Source organism: Gopherus evgoodei, chromosome 7 (assembly GCF_007399415.2).
Source record: "Gopherus evgoodei ecotype Sinaloan lineage chromosome 7, rGopEvg1_v1.p, whole genome shotgun sequence".
Lineage (NCBI taxonomy): Eukaryota > Metazoa > Chordata > Testudines > Testudinidae > Gopherus > Gopherus evgoodei.
The window spans coordinates 22,868,813-22,888,736 of record NC_044328.1 but is presented as its reverse complement, the minus strand read 5'-3'; the positions used below and the strand labels follow the sequence as shown (position 1 = coordinate 22,888,736).

Genomic DNA, 19,924 nt, shown 5'->3' with positions numbered 1-19,924 from the left:
AGCACAGGTAGGTTAGGACTTGTTTACAGAATTCAGCTGGGGAATTGAAAACTGAAGCCTAAAACCTGACAACTGTTCCAGCATCTGAAGTTCAACTCTTGGAAAACTAAAACATCCAGGTTTCTTTAGTAGACCTTTCCAGCAAATACAGTTGTATTGGTGCTGGCTACTGGAGTAAACAGGGATCGGGAAGCAAGCTGCTCAGGCATTATTAGAGTGTTACGAAGGTGAGAGGAATCTTGTTCCTTTCAGGGGAGAAGGAACGGGAGTTGTGAGAAAGTGGGGCTCCTGTTAGAGAGGAGAAAGGGAGACACTGAAGACAACTGTACTGAGTGTTATTTCAGATGATTGAAGATGAACACCACTCCTCTTTGATGCTCTGAGGTTTATAGTTCCAGTAGAGGTACTAGATGGCACCTACAGTTCAAGTTATCACCTGCAATACATGAATAGTGATTTAGGTTCCACGTTGCTATTAGGATATACACATTTTGAAAAATGTATAAGTAATTGTATTTAATTGAGGTTGTGGCAGCAGGCTGATTTGGATGTGTCCCTGTTGTGACATGAGCTTTAACCCCCATTCATCTACCACTGCCGGAGTGAAAGCTCCTATAGTCTGATAAGATTCAATCTAAGCTGCCTGGAATAACATTTTATATTACTTCATTTGTCATTTTGTTTTGAAGGTCTGTAACAATAAAAAAAATTGTCACTGTGAAGCTAACTGGGCCCCTCCCCATTGTGATAAGCCAGGGTTTGGCGGCAGCATGGACAGTGGACCAACCAGACAAGCAGGTTAGTAATAGCTGGTGCTTTCCTACCATTCCATGGTAGAAAGTGAAAATCCAAACGAGTTTTATTGAAAATGTCTGAGACTGCAAAACTGTCAATAAATTGAGCAAGCTAGTCCAAATGAATTGGCACTAATTAAAATTTAATGAAGCCAAAAACACTGACAGTTGATTGTAGCAATGTTGTTGCATAATTAAAAACACAACAACCCAGATATTTTGTTTGTTTTCAAAAGTACACTATCCAGTTAGGTAGTTCTGGGATGTGGGGCGATGGTATATTGGTGTGAGCACAAGATTATGAACCAGGAACTCAAGTTTTAACTCTCAGTGTGTGGACATGAGCAAGTAACTTAACTTTTCAACTGCTGTAAGGGCTTACAGGGCACCCTGTAACAGTTCCCACATATTTATTAAGTCTCTATATCATATTATCATATAAGAGATAGACACAGTGTTTTTGATCTACCTTGAGATACATCAAACTCCAAAGCATCCTCCATTGATTACAGCATCACTGTATCAGCACCAGCATGGGTTTATGGAAAATAAATCTTCTCAGACTAACTTGATATCTTTTCTGGATGAGATTACAAGTTTGGATGATAGAGGTAACAGTGTTGATGTAATGTACTTAGACATCTGTAAGGCATTTGACTTGATACCACGCAACATTTTGATTAAAAAACTAAAATACAGAATTCTCATCACAAACATTAAATGGATTAAAAATTGGCTAACAGAGAGGTCTGAAAATGTAATTGCAATCAGGGAATCATCATTGACCAGGTGTGTTTCTAGTGGGTTTCAGAGATTGTTTCTTAGTGTGATGCTATTTAACATTTTTATCAATGACCTGAAAGAAAACTTAATATTCACTTATGACACAAAGACTGTGGGAGAGGTCAGTAATGAAGGTGACAGGTCATTGATACAGAACAAACTGGATCACTTGCAAACCATGTGTATTTTAATATGGTCAAATATAAACAAAGAATACTTACAGACTCTGACCTGGAAATAAACCTGGAGGTCATGGCAGATAATCAGTTCTACATGTGCTCCTAGTGCGACCCTTTCACCAAAAGGGCTAATGCAATCCCTGGATGCATAAACAAGGAATCTTGAGTAGTGTTAAGGATATTACCTCAGTATATGGCACTAGTGTAACCGCTGTTGGAATATTGTCTTGTTCTGGGGTCTACAATTCAAGAAGGATGTTGATAAATTGGAGAGGGTTAAGAATAGATCCACAGGAATGATTAGTGGCTTGGAAAACATGTCTTACGGTGATGTACTCAAGGAGCTCAATCTATTTAACAAAGAGAAGGTTAACAGATGGTCACAGTTTGTAAGTACCTATGTGAGGAACAAAAAATTGACAATGTGCTTTTCAATCTAGCAGACCAAGGATATAACAAGATCTAAAGGCTGGAGGTTTAAACTAGACAAATTCAGACTACAGATAAAGTGCAGATTTTTGACAGTGAGGGTAATTAGCCACTGGAACAATTTAGAAAATCCACCATGATCCTTGCTATCACTAGCAATTTTTTAAAACAAGATTGGATGTTTCTCTGAAAGATATGCTCTAGTTCAAAAATAAATTAATTCAAGGAAGATCTATGGCCTATGTTATATAGGAGGGCAGACTAGATGGTTACAGTGGTCCTTCTAGCTTTATACTCTATGAATTATGAGACTGATTTTCAATAGTGTCTTTGTACTGTTTGTGCATGCAAAGCCACACCCACAATTGTGTGCCTAATGTAAGCCTGAAATTGCTGTCGTTACAAGTGCAAATCGGGAATTTGTGCAATCAGATGGCCAGACATTCATGCATACTATTAACTGATTTGCATGCATGATTTTTAAAAATCAGAACCTCAGAATATGACAAATCCAGAAAAATAAGCAACTGTGATATGAGGACTTTAAGAAGGGGCTTTTGTAGTGGGGAAAACTTCTGAATATGTCATAATTAAACATAAATGCATTTAACTTACACATATATTTAAAAGTTCCTCTCAAATTTGATGATAATGGAAGATGTATATATTTCCTTTACCCTGTGCCTTCAATTTCTCTATGAGCAATCCCTGAAATATTGTCCGTTGCATCCTATTTCTCCCCTAACCAGACAGATTTTTTCTATACATGTTGATAATCCTTGAAAATCTTTAGACAGTTGTGGGTGTGGCTTTGCATGCACAAACAGTACAAAGACACTGTTGAAAATCAGTCTCATAATTCACAGAGTATATAGCTAGAAGGACCACTGTAACCATTTACTCTGTCCTCCTATATTTATGTTTCAGAGTACGATAACTTCAGTGATTTCAATGGAGTTCTAATTTATATCAGTGACAGGAGAATTAGGCCCATAGTCTACTTACATTTGCATATGTGGCCTATGGTTTCCTGGGAAGTAATCTGAGCTCTTTTCATATGAATAATGATATTCAAAAGTAAATCGGATTGTATTCTCTATGTACTGGATCCTGCAGTGAATTGTAATGCTGAACTAGTGACCTCACAATCATTTCCATGGCAACAACATGACATTATGATTTCACTGCAAGACATAGCAGAAAGATGATTCTGGGTTCTGAGGGAGAAAGATCTTATTCAAATACCAAACATCCAACAAAATAGCAAAGAAACTGAGCTCAAGAAGTGAGCAAGTACAGTTATTAATGTGCAAATATTCTCATTTTTCCAGGTTTGTCTAACACAAGTCCTTCTTTAACTCACCATGCTATGGCTAAGTAGTGCAGGGAACTACAAAATCTGACTGCACATATCATGTAGAATGTGCTGCACTACACAGTGGTAACTGGGGAGAAGGCAAATATGGAGTGTCTTCAATAATTCTGTTCTCTTCTTTGGAAAGAAGCCCTTCAATGTTACTTTTAAAATAGTTTTCTGCAGTTTTATATATCATGATACTTTTGCCATCTATTTTCAATAATCATAGTATATTCAGTAGTATTGGGAATAAACAAATATAGAAATTGCTAGGGGAGCTAATTTTCCTTCCCTGACACTTGTGATTTAAATATGAGCAGTTGATACAAGGTTTGGATTATGATCTTAATAGTTTGCACACCTGTAAATCAAACTGTAGAAGGATTAGCTCTATAAAAGACACGCAGTCATTTACCTTAGTTAAATGTGACACATGGCTTGATTTGTCTTTAGTAACTGATTTTACCCAGCTGACTTTTACTAAATCCGTGTACTCAGCAAACTATAGCTTTATTAAATAACAGCACTAAAAATTTAACAGAATCGTTATGTAAAGGTAAATTAAATGTAATTGCCTATATTCAGTTTACTAATTTTATTTAGCTTATAGTACTGGAAAGAGATTTATTACTGGTACTCTGAGCTAAAGTGCTCTATGTCGCTGTCAGTCAGCGCATACTTTATTGTCAATTGCATTGGCCAATATCTAGTTGAGGTTGGGGTATGTTGAAGATGTAGCTGGCTGAAATTCAAGATAATGCTGGTAGGTTGCTGTTGTAAGTATTATAACTGTACCTTTTACTGAGGATGAGAAATTCCATATATTGTTAGAGTTTGTAGTTCTGGAGTATTATTGCATCTCCAGCTGCTGGAGATGATCATACAGCAGACCTGTCTAACAGACTCTTTTTCCATCTCCTCCTGACCACAAGATTGACACTGGTTTTTGGTTTTTTAGATGCAAAACTTGCAGGCATGATTGATTCATATCTTTGTTACCTTTAGATTAGACTATTGCATTGTGCTCTGCACAAAACTGCACTTTAAATCATTCTGGAAACCTAAGGCAGTGTATAAGGCAGCCTGCACATTAAATGGTGTGTCTCATCACAAGCACATGATACCATATTCTTAAATTGCTTGCTCCTTGATTTCCAAATTGAGATTAAGATGTTGGCTTTGACGTATAAAGCCTTAAGGGCTTGAGACCTTCCCACTCCCCAGCCATACTGCCACAGCTGCAGTTGGCAGAGAACCTTGAGCTGGAGCTCTCTGTTGGTATAAAAGAGAGAGGGAGCGCTCCTGGCAGGGTTTGCTCTGGATTGGGTTGGATGGAATCTTTGATTAGATTATTTTCTGGTTTTGGAAGAGCAGAAGCAACCAGCATTATTCATTATTGCATATTACTGTATTTAGAGCAAAGGCCACCCTGTTATACCAATTATATTAGACCAGTAAAAACCAGCAGGATCTTATTAAAGGGGACAAGGCAAAGACGCCACATTTATTATGATAACAGTTTATGACTAATAACTAATATCTTAATTCTTATACACACACATTATACCTACTACCTATACACACACACATTCACATTATACCTAATACCTATACACACACATTCACACACACACATCCACAATCATCAGGTGTTCTGCAGCTGCTGCATAGTTACCAGTCCTGAAGATAGCTTAAGTGCATGGCTTGATTTTGCAGCTTGGGTTCGTAGCTTGTGGCAGCTAACTGGCTAGGAAAGCTGGGCACAAGGCTGAGCTGGATCTCTGTTGGGCAGGCACCGACGTTCTTCCATGTTGGCAGCAGAATGTTACCCATCTCACCCTTCTTTTTTATAGGCTTTTAGTTTGGATTCAAAGCCTATAGGTCTTGCTGTGTCACGCTGCCTCTGGGTTTAGATTGATCACCCATCAATTGCAGGCGTGACTTTCAGCCTTGAACCTGGCTTTGATCTTCCTTCTGTTGTTCTGTTGTCCTTTTCTTTTTAGGGTGGATGCTTCTTACTTTGTTTAGGGCTGTTGTCTCGGTCTTCAGCTGTTGGTATTTGAACTTTATCTCATCAGGACAGGCTGGGGCTGGAGGTTGATTCTGTCATCCACACATACCTCATTCACACATCTAAACTAAACTAATAAGATTACAGCAAGGTTTGCAAAAATGAAGGTTGGAGGAAGCTTTTACAAAATTGAGTGAGTGTTTTAAAATGGGGTTTGAATTACAATATGGAACAGAAGTTACAGTGTAGGCAAGTGTAGTGAATGGTGAACAGAAGTTACATTAATAAAGTGAACAATTAAAAACAATTTCATTTATCAGTTCTACAACCCATTATTCCATTCCATCTGCTGTTACTGAGCTGAAAGGAGCATAACCATTGTCACAGCAGTTAACAACCTGCAATGTAAAAGGCTGACATTTGGACTGTAAAATCCAGAGTAATGCAATCCAAATACGACTGTGAAGTGGGTCACTGGAATACAGTGGAACCTGGTAAAGAAATTGCCATTCTGTAGTGTCTTAAATAAATACAACCGTGAGTGGTCTTGTTACTTAATTTGACCCTTAAATGGTAAGAATTATGTTTTCCCACCATAAGACAACTGATTTTTACACTTTCACTAATATCCATTTGAAGTGGAGAAAACTTTGGTAAACTGAGACACAACCATTTTGCTATCAGCTCTTGAGTTTTGCGTAGTATCTCAAATTGAAGCTAACAAACTGTCAAAGTTTTTAGTATTTGTATCACTGAGAGTTGATATTTAATTGCCTCTTCCATCTTTTAGTGCACCCCTCTGTATTTTTTTTCCAGTTTTCTGCTTTGGATATTTACACAGTTGAGGAATGAGTCTATCAGCTTGTATTTAACTATTTTGTTTTTGGAATTGACAGAAACAAATGGTGTGAGAATTAAGTTCATGCGTAATCATGGCAGAAATACTACCATATTAATTTCCTTATGTATTATTTACTAATTTCATTTTGTATGTTGCTAGAAAGCAGGCCTAGCTTGCAATATCCCACTCTTGATATCAGACAGATTTCATCATAACTGACTCCATCACAAGTCAAAAAATGTGTTTTATTTCAGATAGTAGAAGTTTAACCATAGGAATACTCGTAACCATTCTGTGTCTTATTGTTGCTGGTTTAATCATGTATCTCAAAAGGAAGACTTTGATTAGACTGCTATTTACAAATAAAAAGACAACAATAGAGAAACTAAGGTATGATAATTTTTCTTAACTACCCACTCATTTAAATAAACTTCAATAGAAACTGACTGTACTCATTACATTTCTCAGTACTTATGGTGCGTATATGAGACATTTACTAAAAGTGGAATCATTCATTAATTAATATGAGTTTTTCAGAAGTGTTCTTTCTTCACTTTAACTTCATTGACATCAGTAAATAAAATGGGGTTTGACTATATGCCTTTTTATTATGCTTTCTGTGATAAGCAATTAAAAAGTAAAGGAAACTTTGCCTTGATTTTGGGTTGCTTGAAATATTTTCATTATCTGGCTTGGCCTTTTATCTAAACTCAGTCAAGTGAGCTAAAACTTCCGTATTTGAGGTCATTACTACTTAAATGCTAGACTCATTAGAACAGTCTCTTGGGTGCTATAAAACTGCATTTCCACAGATTGCAAGAGCTAATTTAACAGACTAGTGGCTTCAAAAAAATCAATATTTATTTTTATTCTTGCAAGATTTTTAGATAATTTTTACATTTCCTTGTTTTCCATAGAGAGCAAAAATAAGAAAGCCCTTTCAAAGTGTTATTCTGAGAAAGATACTGTGAAAAAAGTAAAGCTGTAAGAACAAAGCTGCATTCAATAAGTGTATACTTGTATTGCAGGTCTGTGAGTCCAGCAAGGCCTTCCAGTTCATTTGAGCCTAATCATGTTCATACCACAACTCTCAGTAAAAATCTAGTCATAAAGCCACAAAATTTAAACATACATCAGGTGGGTTCTTAACAGTCAAAATATCATTATTAGAATTTGATATACATTTCCTGTATATTTGAAGTAATTATGACACTTATTATCATTAAGTATTAAAATTATATAAAACTATGAACTAATTAAACAAGAGCAGAAAAAGTGGGTCCAAAATGCACTTTGGCTTCCAAGTTCCAAACAGATGGAGACTCAAATGTTGAAAGGAGATACAATTAGCCTCTGGGATACAGCCAGCCATCTCAGACAGAAGCATTACCATCTGAACAGCCAAGGATTAGTGTTTGAATAGGCTTCTGGAAGTTGTTAATTGCTTGTTCTCTGGCTACAGAAAGGGAGTTTAGGGGGACGGTAAAGCAGGGAGGGAAAGAAGGGAAAAGCAAGTGCAGAACACAGAAGATTACAGTGTTTCAAACAATATTGTTTGTATCCATAATATTCATTGGGATTTTTTTAAACTGCCAATTTTATTATTTTATGGCTCTATAGAGAGATGGTCCGAGAAGATTGCTACCATATCAGACTATTGACAACACTAACCCTGTAAAGACATCTGATTTACAGCGGTCAAAAACACCACAGCGAGTCCTACCACCCCTTCACCAGCTACCCTGTCATCAAGCTGTACCTGCACGGCCACTGCCAGCTAACCCATCTCTTAGGCTTGCTCAGGTAAATCTACATTTTCTTTCTTATATTTAGATAGTGATGTCAGGCTACAGCCTGCAGCATGAATAACAGCATATAATAAATCAGAATAAAATGTTTTATCACTTTTCATATATGGGTTCTCCCGCGGCATTTCCTGTGTGATTGATAGTGTAGCGAGTGGATAGCCAGACAGCAGTCATTATGGCTTAGCTCCTCAGCTTGTGTAAAGTGGTGTAGCTCCAGTTAAGCAAATGGAACTGTTCTGATTATCATGAATGAGGATTTGGCCTTAACTATTTCTTGTACTTCAGCCAATTAAAAGACCAAGTTAGTACATGGTTGCAATATATAGTACAGGTGGGAACTTTACTATGGAACCTCTCTGTAACTGGGTAAACATCAAGGGTATTTTCCAGTTTAGCATACATGTCAACACTAAAATTTGCAGTGGAGTTATCCTCTGTGTTGTAACTGGTTTCCCTTTCTTACTTATATGCGTTGATGAAAGGGACTTTAAGCAAGGGAATGTTGGCCAGGTGACCACTATTATTGCTGCTCCTTCCTATAAGTAAAGATCCTTTTTACCATTACTCATGTGAGAGGAGATGGTCTTGTGGCTGAAGTGCAAGACTGAGAATCAAAGGTACCTCTTTGCTGTAGAGTTAATTTGCATGAGCACCATCCAGGTTAGCCTAGCCTGTATGTGTGCAGCCACACTGCAAATCTCCAGGTGAATTACTGTGTGCTCCCTGGTGCTGTACTCAGCTATATATAGTGTTAGGACTTCTCAGGACATATCCTTTGATAGTTCTTTGTGCTGCTGTTACTTGAACCACTATGATTCTTTCCTGGTGAATTGTGGAAGAATTTTTCTGTCCTTCTGCGCTGATACACAAGGAATTGTGGAAGGGCACTGGAAAAGTATCAGCGCTCAAATGATTTAACTCAGGTGATTTAGCACCTCCCTCTCTTCTTCCCTCCCATGGACGGTGTAGCAGGGTGACTACCCTGCTCCTAACATAGAAGAGGTTAAAAGCAGCCCTGGAGACGGCTGTGGCTGGGGACAGCTGATTGGGGAAGCAGCCGCAGCTGAGCCACATCCTAATTAGGCCACAGCTGGCCCTATAAAGGGCCATCAGCCAGGAGCTAGGGGAGTCTTTCTCCCTCTAGCTCTGGAGGGAGATGATCCTTGCTGCCTGAAAGCTAAGGGTACTCAGGGTGGAGCAGTGCTGGGAAAGGGGCAAGCTGGGCTAGGGAGCTCAGGCCTGGTGACCTCCCAGGCTGTGGCCTGATAGCAAGGCCTAAAAGGGTACTGGGTTAGGCAGCAGGTCCAGAACCTCCCTTGCCTATGATGACTGGCTTTTCACTGCAGTCAAACCCCTGGCCACATGCAAATGCCCATCTATTCAAGTCCTCCACTTGGTGGGTCAGCAAACTAACAGCCATGATGGCTGACCTGCTTTCTTTACCCCCCACACCGCCCCATACAGTTTTCCATAAAGAGAAAGTCTCCTTGTGCCTTCATTTTAAATTCCTCCCAAAGTTAATCTCTGAGTTTTAGCTCAACCAGTACATCGATCTCCCAGTCTTCCATCCTAAACAGCATTCCACTCCCGTGGATAGGACACTGCACTCCCCGGACATCTGCAGGACACTGGCCTTCTACTTGGATAGGACTCACGTCTGTCATGCCTCCCCACACCTCTTTGTAGGCACAGTGGAATGGTTGAGAGGGCAAGCCCTCTCCTCACAGCACATATCCAATTGGGTCTCTAAGTGCACTACAGAATGCTATGCGCACTCTAAAGCAATGCCACCTGGCAGAATTACAGCATATTCCACGCAAGCACATGCAACTATCTCTGTCTCTCTGGCAGATGTCTCTTGGCATGTGAGCTGCCGCGTGGCAACATGGTGCTCTGTCCACACTTTCACAGCGCACTATGCCATCGACTTGTGGGCAGCCACAGAAGCCAATATAAGACACGCTGTCCTACAGCAGGTCTTCCCCATTACGTCCTCGCACCCACCTCCAAGCTGATCATTACTCCATACTCACCTGCATTTGAAATACATATAAGTGTATCACAGAGAAGAGGATGTGGTTAATTACCAGTAACTGCAAAAAGAACGAGGAGTATTTGTGGCACCTTAGAGACTAACAGGTTTATGCCCAAATAAATTTATTAGCCTTTAAGGTGCTATAAGTACTCCTCGTTCTTTTTGCTGATACAGACTAACACAGCTACCACTCTGAAACCTGTCACCAGTAACTGGAGGTTCTTCAAGATGTGTGGTCCCTATTTGTATTCCAGTACCTTCCCCTATGGTGCGGAGACTCTTATGTTGTGGTAAGAGGGAGACTGAGGGTGTGTTGCCCCACATAGTCTCTTATAACCTCACACAGAAGATGTGGTGACATCACGAGGCCATGAGGGGTCAACAGACACTGCTGCTGAAAAACCTTCCAACTCGGGCACATGGCATGCCTGTGCATCAGTGTTTGGAATACAAATAGGGACAACACATCTCAAAGAAAAGACGGTTACTCACCTTTGTAACTGTTGTTCTTCGAGATGTGTTGCTCATATCCATTCCAGTTAGGTGTGTTCGCCGCGCGTGCACATTCGTCGGAAAACTTTTACCCTAGCAACTCAGTGGGCCGGCAGGTCGCCCCCTAGAGTGGCGCCGTCGTGGTGCTCGATATATACCCCTGCCGGCCCACCCGCTCCTCAGTTCCTTCTTGCCGGCTACTCCGACAGTGGGGAAGGAGGGCGGGTGTGGAATGGATATGAGCAACACATCTCGAAGACCAACAGTTACAAAGGTGAGTAACCGTCTTTTCTTCTTCGAGTGATTGCTCATATCCATTCCAGTTAGGTGAATCCCAAGCCTTACGTAGGCGGTGGGGTCGGAGTGAAATGTGGCAGAATGAAAACTGCTGAGCCAGAGGCTACAGCATCTCTTGACTGTTGAACCAGGGCATACTGCGAAGCAAAGGTATGGACCGAGGACCAATGGAGCTGCACGACAGATCTCGTGGGTAGGAACACGAGCCAGCAAGGCGGCAGATGAAGCCTGAGCCCTGGTAGAATGCACGGTGATGTGGCTTGGGGAAATATGAGCCAAATCATAACAAGTGCGGATGTACGCCATCACCCAAGATGAGATCCTCTGAGAGGGAAAACAAGCAAGCCTTCCCTTTGGTCTGCTACCGTGACAGAGCTGGGGCACCTTACGAAATGGTTCTGTCAGCGCAATATAAATGCGAGCACTCTACAGATGTCCAGGGAGTGCAACTGTTGCGCCCATTGCGTTGACCTGTGGGTAACATGAAAGGCCGAAACCACCTTAGGGAGGAAAGCCGGGTGTGGTCATAACTGCACCTTGTCTTTGTGAAACCTAGTGTACAGCGGAACCACCGTAAGAGCTCTGAGCTCGGAGACCCGTCTGGCCGATGTAACAGCTACGAGGAAAGTTGTCGTCCAAGACAGGTATAGCAGAGGGCCGGTCACGAACGGCTCGAATGGGGGAGACATAAGTCTGGTTAAAACTAGGTTGAGGTCCCAGGTCGGGGCTGGGCGGCGCACCCGAGGTTGCAAGCGCTCCAAGCCCATGAGGGACCTCGAACCCATAGAGTGTGAGAACACGGAACATCCACCTTAGCCTGGCTGGAAGGTAGAGATGGCTGCCAAGTGTACCCTCAGCGATGATACCGCCAGGTCCTGCCGGTGAAGGACAGAGGCAGGCCAAATAGAGGGGATCGAGACCTCAGTAGGAGCAAGATCGAGCGTATTGCACCTGTAGAAGAAATGCTTCCACTCGGCCAGGTACGTTGACCAGGTGGAAGGCTTCCTGCCACCCCGGCTCAGTTACGCAGCAGCCACAGCATGAGGCAAAGAGGCTGCAGGTCCGGGTGACGAAGCCTGTCGTGGCCCTGACTGATGAGGTCTGGGTGGGGTGGCAGGGTAATTGGGTTGGTTACTGACAGGCCGAGCAACGTGGTATATCAGTGCTGCCTGGACCACGCTGGAGTGATCATGATGATGCGCGCTCTGCCCCTGCTGAGTTTGAGTAGGACCTAATGAACCAGTGGGAAGGCATAAAGGAGTTGGCCTTTCCATGTCATCAGGAATGCGTCCAAGATCGATCCCGAGGAGAGACCTTGGAAGGAGCAGAACATCTGGCATTTTCTGCTCTTGCGGTGAGCGAACAGGTCTATGTGAGGAAAAATCTCCACTTCTGGAAAGCAGAACGCCTCACATGGGGCAGAGTGACCACTCGCAAGACAGGAAAGACCTGCTGAGTCAAAGCGCCAAGGCGTTCCGAACGCCTGGGAGAAAGGACGTCACCAGCTCCATTGAGTGGGCCATGCAAAAGTCCCAGAAATGGATGGCCTCCTGACAAAAAAGGCAGGGAGGACCATGTCCCTCCCTGGTTATTTATGAAGCACATGGTCGTTGTGTTGGCTGTAAACACCGAGATACCACGGACTCGCAGCTGCCGCTGGAACCCCTGGCACGCCAGGCGGACTACTCTCATTTTTAGGGCATTGATGTGGAATTCCAGCTCCCGAGAAGACCAAAGGCCTTAAGCTCGGAGGTGACCATGAGCACTCGAGCAGAGAGATGACGCGTCTGTCGTCAGGGGCAGTGAGGGCTGGGGCGGATGGAACCGCATCCCTGCCCACACCAGGGAGGGAGTTAGCCACCACTCTAGGGAGCCTAAGGTGCTCGAGGGAACGGTGACTACCATGACCATTGGCTTCCTGTCCAGGCGGTACGCCGAGGTGAGCTGGACTTGGAGAGGACGGAGGCGGAGCTTGGCGTGTTTGGTTACAAACTTGCGGGCAGCCATGGACCCAGGAGACTGAGACAAGTGCGAGCCGAGGTCGTTGGGAAAGTCTGCAGCCCTCGGATGATTGTTGCCATCGCCTAAAACCGCGGCTGTGATATGCAGGCTCCGGCTAGGTCGGAGACCAGGATAGCCCCTAGGAAGTCCAACCTCTGCGTGGGAACCAGAGTGGATTGCTCTATAGTAATCATCAGGCCTAGACCTGTGAATAAGACCGTGATGATGCCCATGTGCTGAGTGGTTTGTGTCTCGGAGTCTCCTCGGATAAGTGAATCGTCCAGATATGGAAAAACGCATATCCGACATCAGCGAAGGTAGGCGACGACTATGGCCATATACTTGGTCAATACCTATGGGGCTGCAGAAAGGCCAAACAGTAGGACCGTAAACCAGAAGTACTGATGGTTGGCTAGAAAGCAGAGGTATCTCCTGTGCAGAGGGAAGATGGCGTTGTGAAAGTACGCGTCCTTCATATCGAGGGCAGCATAGCAGTCCTCAGGAGGCAAGGATGGGATAATGGTTCCCAGGGATACCATGCGGAACTTCAACCTTATCCTAAACTGGTTGAGTCCGCGCAGGACTAGGAAGGTCTGAGACCTCCGTTCGAGTGGGGGACTAGGGCATAACGGGAGTAAACCCCCTTGCCCCTTTCGTCCGTCGGTGTCTGCACCTCTTGTACGAGGAATTGCTCGTGAGGGGGTCCCTGAAGGGGGACAGGGTTGGAACAAATTAGAGGTGGTACCCATGCTCCACCGTGCGCAGGACCCAGCGATCTGAAATTAACTGGGGCCACGCCAGGAGAAAGCGGGATTGGGATCCCGGCCTGTGACTGGTACACCACCCTCAGGCGCACCTTGGAAGGTTCGTCTTTGGTCCCAGTGGTAATTGCGAGGGACCTTGACCTTGGCTCTTTAGGGGTCCTGACGTTTTTCTGCGACCACCTTGGCCTCGCCGTTTGCCAAAGTCCTGTCTCTGGCTAGGCACAGAGTATGGCAGCTGGGGACAGAAAGGCCTGCGTTTGGTCGCTGGCATATGCACGCTGAGAGAGCGCATTAGGACCCTATTGTCCATCAGGCTTCGCAGCCTGGGGCTGTCTTTGCCGCGAAGAGGCCTTTACCAACAAAGGGTAAGTCCTGAATGGCATACTGCAGCTCCGGCCGGAGGTTTGAAACCTGAAGCCATGAGATGCACCTCATGGCGACACCAAAGGCCAGAGTCCTGGCTGCTGAGTCTGCTGCGTCCAACGAGGCCTGGAGGGACGCTCTGGGTACCTTTTTCCCCCGTCCTCCAAGACGGCAGCGAACTCTTGGCGGGAGTTTTGAGGGAGAAACTCCATAAACTAAACTACCTTCACCCAGGTGCTATAATTATAGCAGTTAAGCAAGGCTTGTTGCTTTGCTACCCAGAGCTGCAGGGCCTCTGCAGAGTACACCTGGTGGCCAAGTAGGTTCATTCGCCAAGCCTCCTTTGGTTTTGGGGCTGGCGCCTGCTGGCCATACCAGTACCTCTCCTTAACAGACTGAAAGACTAGTGAGCAGAGAGGAGAGCGGACAGACGAGTTGTCGTACCCCTTAGAGGGCACCATACCGGGTCCTCTACCTCTGGGACCTCCTGCACCTCACGGTAACTGTCACGGTGCCGGGAGTCGGAACAGTGGCGATAGTAGCGGGTCGGCGAACGGGATACCGACCGGTGCGGCGAGTGTGACCAGTACCGATGAGGAAAACAGCACCGGGACTGCAAGTGGTGTCGGGTGTGCCGACGGGATCTGGAGCGTCTGCAGGACCGTGATCATGAACGGTGCCCCTCTGCTGTGCTGACAGAGGACGGTCATATGAAGAGACTGTATTACCCGCACCGGCGGTGCCAGGGTCAGGTAGCATCGACTCTGTCATGACAATGAGATCCCTCGCCGTTGGTAATGTCTCCGGCGTGGAGGGAACAGCAGGCTCAACCACAATGCATACTAGGGGAGCTGTCAGGCACCAGATTCGACGGCCCTCGTGGGACCGGAATCGACGGTACCGAGGTCGTCAGAACTTCGGTAGGTGTCGGTGCCGGGCGATCTGACTTAGACGAGCTCTCTGGCTGCGGTGCAGTTGGCATGGAAGCAGCAGGAGCAGTAAGCTCAACCACGACGCGTGCCGGGGAGCCATCAGGCACCGGATTCGACGGCCCTTGTGGGACTGGGATCGACGGTGCTGACGTCGTCGGTGCCTCAGCAGGTGTCAGTGCCGGGCGATCCGACTTAGACGAGCTCTCTGGCTGTGGTGCAGTTGGCACAGAAGCAGCGGGAGCAGTAAGCTCTACCACGGCGCGTGCCAGGGAGCTGTCAGGCACTGGATTCAATGGCCCTGGGGGACTGGAATCGACGGTGCCGATGTCATCGGTGCCTCTGCAGGTGTCGGTGCCGGGCAATCCGACTTAGACGAGCTCTCTGGCTGCGATGCAGGTGGCACGGAAGCAGCAGGAGCAGGGGGCTCAACCACGGTGCGTGCCGGGGAGCCATCAGGCACCAGCAGGAATTGTAGGCTTTCTCGACTTCGGAGGAAGGGAGCGGTGCCGAGTCGACTTCGGTGCCGGTGATGGCCAGTGCCGAAAGGCCCTGGCAGTACCGGCGGGGTCCGGTGCCGAGGAGGCGCTTCTGCCAGCCGCTTGATCATTGCTCGGTGCCAAAGGTGGAGGGTTAAGTGAAAGTCCCGCTCCTTTTTGTTCTCGGCTTAAAAGCCTTGCAAATGGGGCACTTAGCTATCAAGTGTGATTCCCTGAGGCACTTCAAACAGGAGTCGTGTGGATCTCCCTTCGGCATCGGCTTCTGGCAGGCCGAGCCCATTTTAAAACCCGGTGAGCCGTGCATGGGCTCCGGCACCGGGTGCAGGAAAGGGGCTACTTCCTGAATCCCGCTAACTATTACTAAACTAACTATGTTAGTAAAGAAAAAACGTATAACTATACAAATATATATATAAAAGGATTATAACTGCATAACTATATACGAGAACTACAAGTAGCTAGGGAAGTGGAGGTCAGCTAAGCCGCGCTCCACTGTTCCAATGACCGACATGGGCGGTAAGAAGGAACTGAGGAGCGGGTGGGCCGGCAGGGGTATATATCGAGCACCATGACGGCGCCACTCTAGGGGGCGACCTGTCGGCCCACTGAGTTGCTAGGGTAAAAGTTTTCCGACGAATGTGCACGCGCGGGGCACACACCTAACTGGAACGGATATGAGCAATCACTCGAAGAAGAACCTCCAGTTACAGGTCAGTACCTCCTCTTCTCACTGTTTGCCAAGGGTAATATTTAAAATTCTATGACCAATATAAAATTTTCTTTCGTATAGAAGTCTTCATGAAACAGTTTGATTATCCATATCAGATCTTCAGCTGATGTAAATCAGCATAAAAAGTTATAGCACCTAGTGAATCCAGTCCATAATTTAGGTCTTCATTCACGTTTTCCTTGGTTATTCTGTAATCAGTTGCATGCTACTGTTGTTTTGCCACACCACATTCTCATCTAAATCAACTCATTACAGGATATCCTTACTGTACGACAGTGGTTCTCAAACTTTTGTATTGGTGACCCCCTTTCACACAGAAAGACTCTGAGTGCAATCCCCCTTATAAATTCAGAACACATTTTTTAAATATTTAACTCTATTATAAATGCTGGTGGCAGGGGGGTGGGGTCAGGGATGGAGGCTCACAACCCCTTGAGGGATCATGACTCCTAGTTTGAGAACCCCTGCTGTGAGATATAGTTGGTAAGGAGCCAGACCTGTATTTACTATCTGCATGTTCTGCCACAGTCATCTCAAAATGGCTTTACAGTCAGCTCCCTGATACAGAATCCATTGAAGCACCTTCTTCACTAGATTGATAAAGACCCCTCTTTCTCACAGTGCATTTTAGATTAGAAACCTCTTCCATAAGCATATTCAAAATAGACCAAAGGAGCTAATTAAAGTTGATATACATTGTTTATAGCTGCCTACTATATAAGAAATATACTTTCTTTCTCCTAAGCACAGCTGTAACAAGAGCTAGTGCCATTATTGAAAACAGCCCTTTCCCCAAATACAGATGAAAACCTGACATACTGAACTCGACTCTAGTTTACTGATATAAAATTAGAGAAAGAAATCTATCCATAAACACATTTAGCTGATGCTCTGTAGGGGAATAAAACAGGGTCAGGAAAAGGGCCTTATTAGCAGAGGGAGCTTGCGCAGTGAAGCACCACCTTTGTGGTACTGAGGGGCATACTAGCAAGTTGCCAGGAGCTCAAAGGTCACAACTCATTTCCATGTTCATTTCCATATATTGACATGGCTTGTGTCAATTTGTATTCCCCGTGATACACTTAGAATATGTAACACAACTGTAAAGATGCAGCTATTCTTGGTTTCTTTTCTCTCAAACATTCATGTCTCTCCTTCCGAGAGCCACTGTTTTCTTATATCATTTTCTCCATTAGGTGATTTCTTCTTCTGTCTCTCTCTCCTATCACATCACCTCCTCCTAACACCCTTTGCTAATCATCTGCCTCTACAACCAGTCTTACTTTTTTCCTGTGCGCCCCCCTCCTTGCTCTCCTCGTTTTCCTCCTCTTCTCCATTCTGTTTTCCCAACTGTCATAATTACCACACCATGCCCTTCCCTATTGTCCATCTACTTCATTGCACCTTGCTAATACCATAATTAACCAGTGTAGCTACCAGCAGATAAAGGGTTTGTCTCCATTTGGAAGATATTCCAGAATGAGATAGGGTGTGTATTTCAAATTTTCTCATTAAGCTCAGGGCTAGCCTTACCATGAGGTGAACTGAGACAGCCGCCTCAGGTGCCAGCCTGTCAGCGGGGGGCCCCTAGGACCCAGAGTGTAGAAAATTGTGTCTGCTGCTGATGCATATGTATTCTCTCTGCTCTAAATGCACAGAGATGATGGAGTGCTGTGCTGGAGGAAGGAGGGCACAAGAGACATAACCGGCAGGCAGGAGAAAAGGTGAGAGGGAATAACAGAAAGCAGGAGCTGCAGGGAGAGAGGAGGAGGAGCAGGAGCCTCTTATGTACCTCTCTAGCACCCCCAGCAGCCTGGACTGAACAACACCAGCTTCTCAAGGAGCTTCCTGTTTCCTGTTACTTCCCTGAACCCACTTGAGGAGAACAGGCAGTCAACTGAAGTAGTAGGAGTCAGTTAGGCCCTTAAAACGCTGATATCTTCCCCCACTCAGGCCCTGCTAGCAGCCTTATTTGTCCCCTTCAACTGAGTGTTGAGAGCCACATAGCTGGCACAGAACAGCAGTCATGAGTGAAAGAAGAAAACGCCCCCCTAGGGCAGCATTCAGAAGAAGAAAGAAAGCAAAGGAAGCTTTTCTATCTAAACAGGAAGGAGCTCTCCTGTGATACATAGAGACAAATGTTCACGGTGAGACTTCCGGCCCCAGTGAGAATGTGAGTGGTGAGGAGATGCCAGTTCTTCCAGTTAGTTAGACTGTAGGTGACCTGACAGCTACTGCAGCATCCATATCTTCATCTCAAATGGATGTAACCATGCACATTCCTGAAGAAAAGTGTAGATCAGAGAAGAGTGTGGTGGACATGCAAGAAACAGCTGCTGCTGAGTTTAGTTCCTTAAGTATAGATGATCCATGACTGTGACCCACTTGAGCAGTAGTGTGAGGGACTTCCTTGTACTGCATGGGCCACAGCAAGTGAAAAACTTCATGTTCCCCAAAGACAATGAAAATAGAAGTTTCCATCCAACACATTACCGGCATGAAATCCCCAATGGTGACAAAGTGGAGAAGCCATAGCTTATGTACTCAAAAACCCAGAATGCTGCATACTGTTTTTGTTGCAAACTCTTCCAGTTCCAGCCACATTGGGTTCTACAGGAACAAAGGACTGGAAAAATCTGACTAGAAATCTGGCATGCCCTGAGAAGGCAGCAAATCACCAGAGAGCATTCCATAGGTGGAAAGAGCTTGAGATGAGACTAAGGTTAAAGGCCACCACAGCTGATCAGCATCAAGAGAAGATTGCATCAGATTCTCTTTACTGGCAAAATGTTCTGAAAAGGCTCATTGCCATTGTGAGAATGCTTGCTACCCAAAACCTAGCACTGTGTGGCACTTCAGATCAGCTGTATGTGCCAAACAATGGAAACTTCCTTAAAATTGTGGAGCTGATGGCTGAGTTTGATGCTGTACTCCAGGGGCATCTAAGAAGAGTTACCACCCAAGAAATGTACACGCACCACTACCCTGGAAAAAATTCAAAATGAGATCATACAGTTACTGACAACAAAAGTCAGACAGAAGATTGCAGCAGATCTGAAGTCAGCAAGATATTACTCTGTTATTCTGGACTGCTATCATAACATTTCTTCCCAGATCTGGACCTTAGCATCCAAAATATGGGTGTTAGCATGAAAACCTCCAAGCTTAGTTACCAGCTTGGACATGGTAATTGCTGCCACCAGCCAGGAATTATACAGTGCCTAGCTCACTGTGGTCTCCCCAAAACCTTCCCTGGGGGACCCCAAGACTCAGATTCCTTAAGTCTCACAACAAAGGGGAATAAACCATTTCCCTTCCCCCTCCTCCCCTCCAGGTGTTCCCTCCCTGGGTTCCTGGAGAGAGATACAGAAGCAAGCTCCGTGAATCTAAACAAAGGGATTCTACCCTCCCTGTTTCCAGTCCTGGAAACACAAGTACTGAGAGAGCTAATCTCTCACCCTCACCCAGAGGGTATGCAAAGTCAGGCTTAGTAAATCTAACACAAAGAGATTTTCCCCCTAACTTCTTCCTCCCACCAATTCCCTGGTGAGCTGCAGACTCAATTCCCTGGAGTCCCCACTAAAGAAAAACTCCAACAGGTCTTAAAAAGA

At 44.9% G+C, this 19,924-nt stretch overlaps 1 protein-coding gene across 2 annotated transcripts in view; it reads left to right on the top strand.

Annotated features, from left to right (window-relative positions):
• Positions 1 to 19,924, top strand: part of ADAM12 (ADAM metallopeptidase domain 12) — a 328,083-nt gene that overhangs the window by 293,981 nt on the left and 14,178 nt on the right. The window contains exons 18-21 of one of the 2 annotated variants that reach the window (XM_030570288.1): positions 690 to 798; positions 6,649 to 6,784; positions 7,423 to 7,531; positions 8,015 to 8,197. In XM_030570288.1, the coding sequence (XP_030426148.1) occupies positions 690 to 798; positions 6,649 to 6,784; positions 7,423 to 7,531; positions 8,015 to 8,197 (537 nt within the window). Of the gene's footprint in view, positions 1 to 689; positions 799 to 6,648; positions 6,785 to 7,422; positions 7,532 to 8,014; positions 8,198 to 19,924 lie in introns of those variants that run through there. The other variant, XM_030570289.1, reaches the window with a different exon arrangement.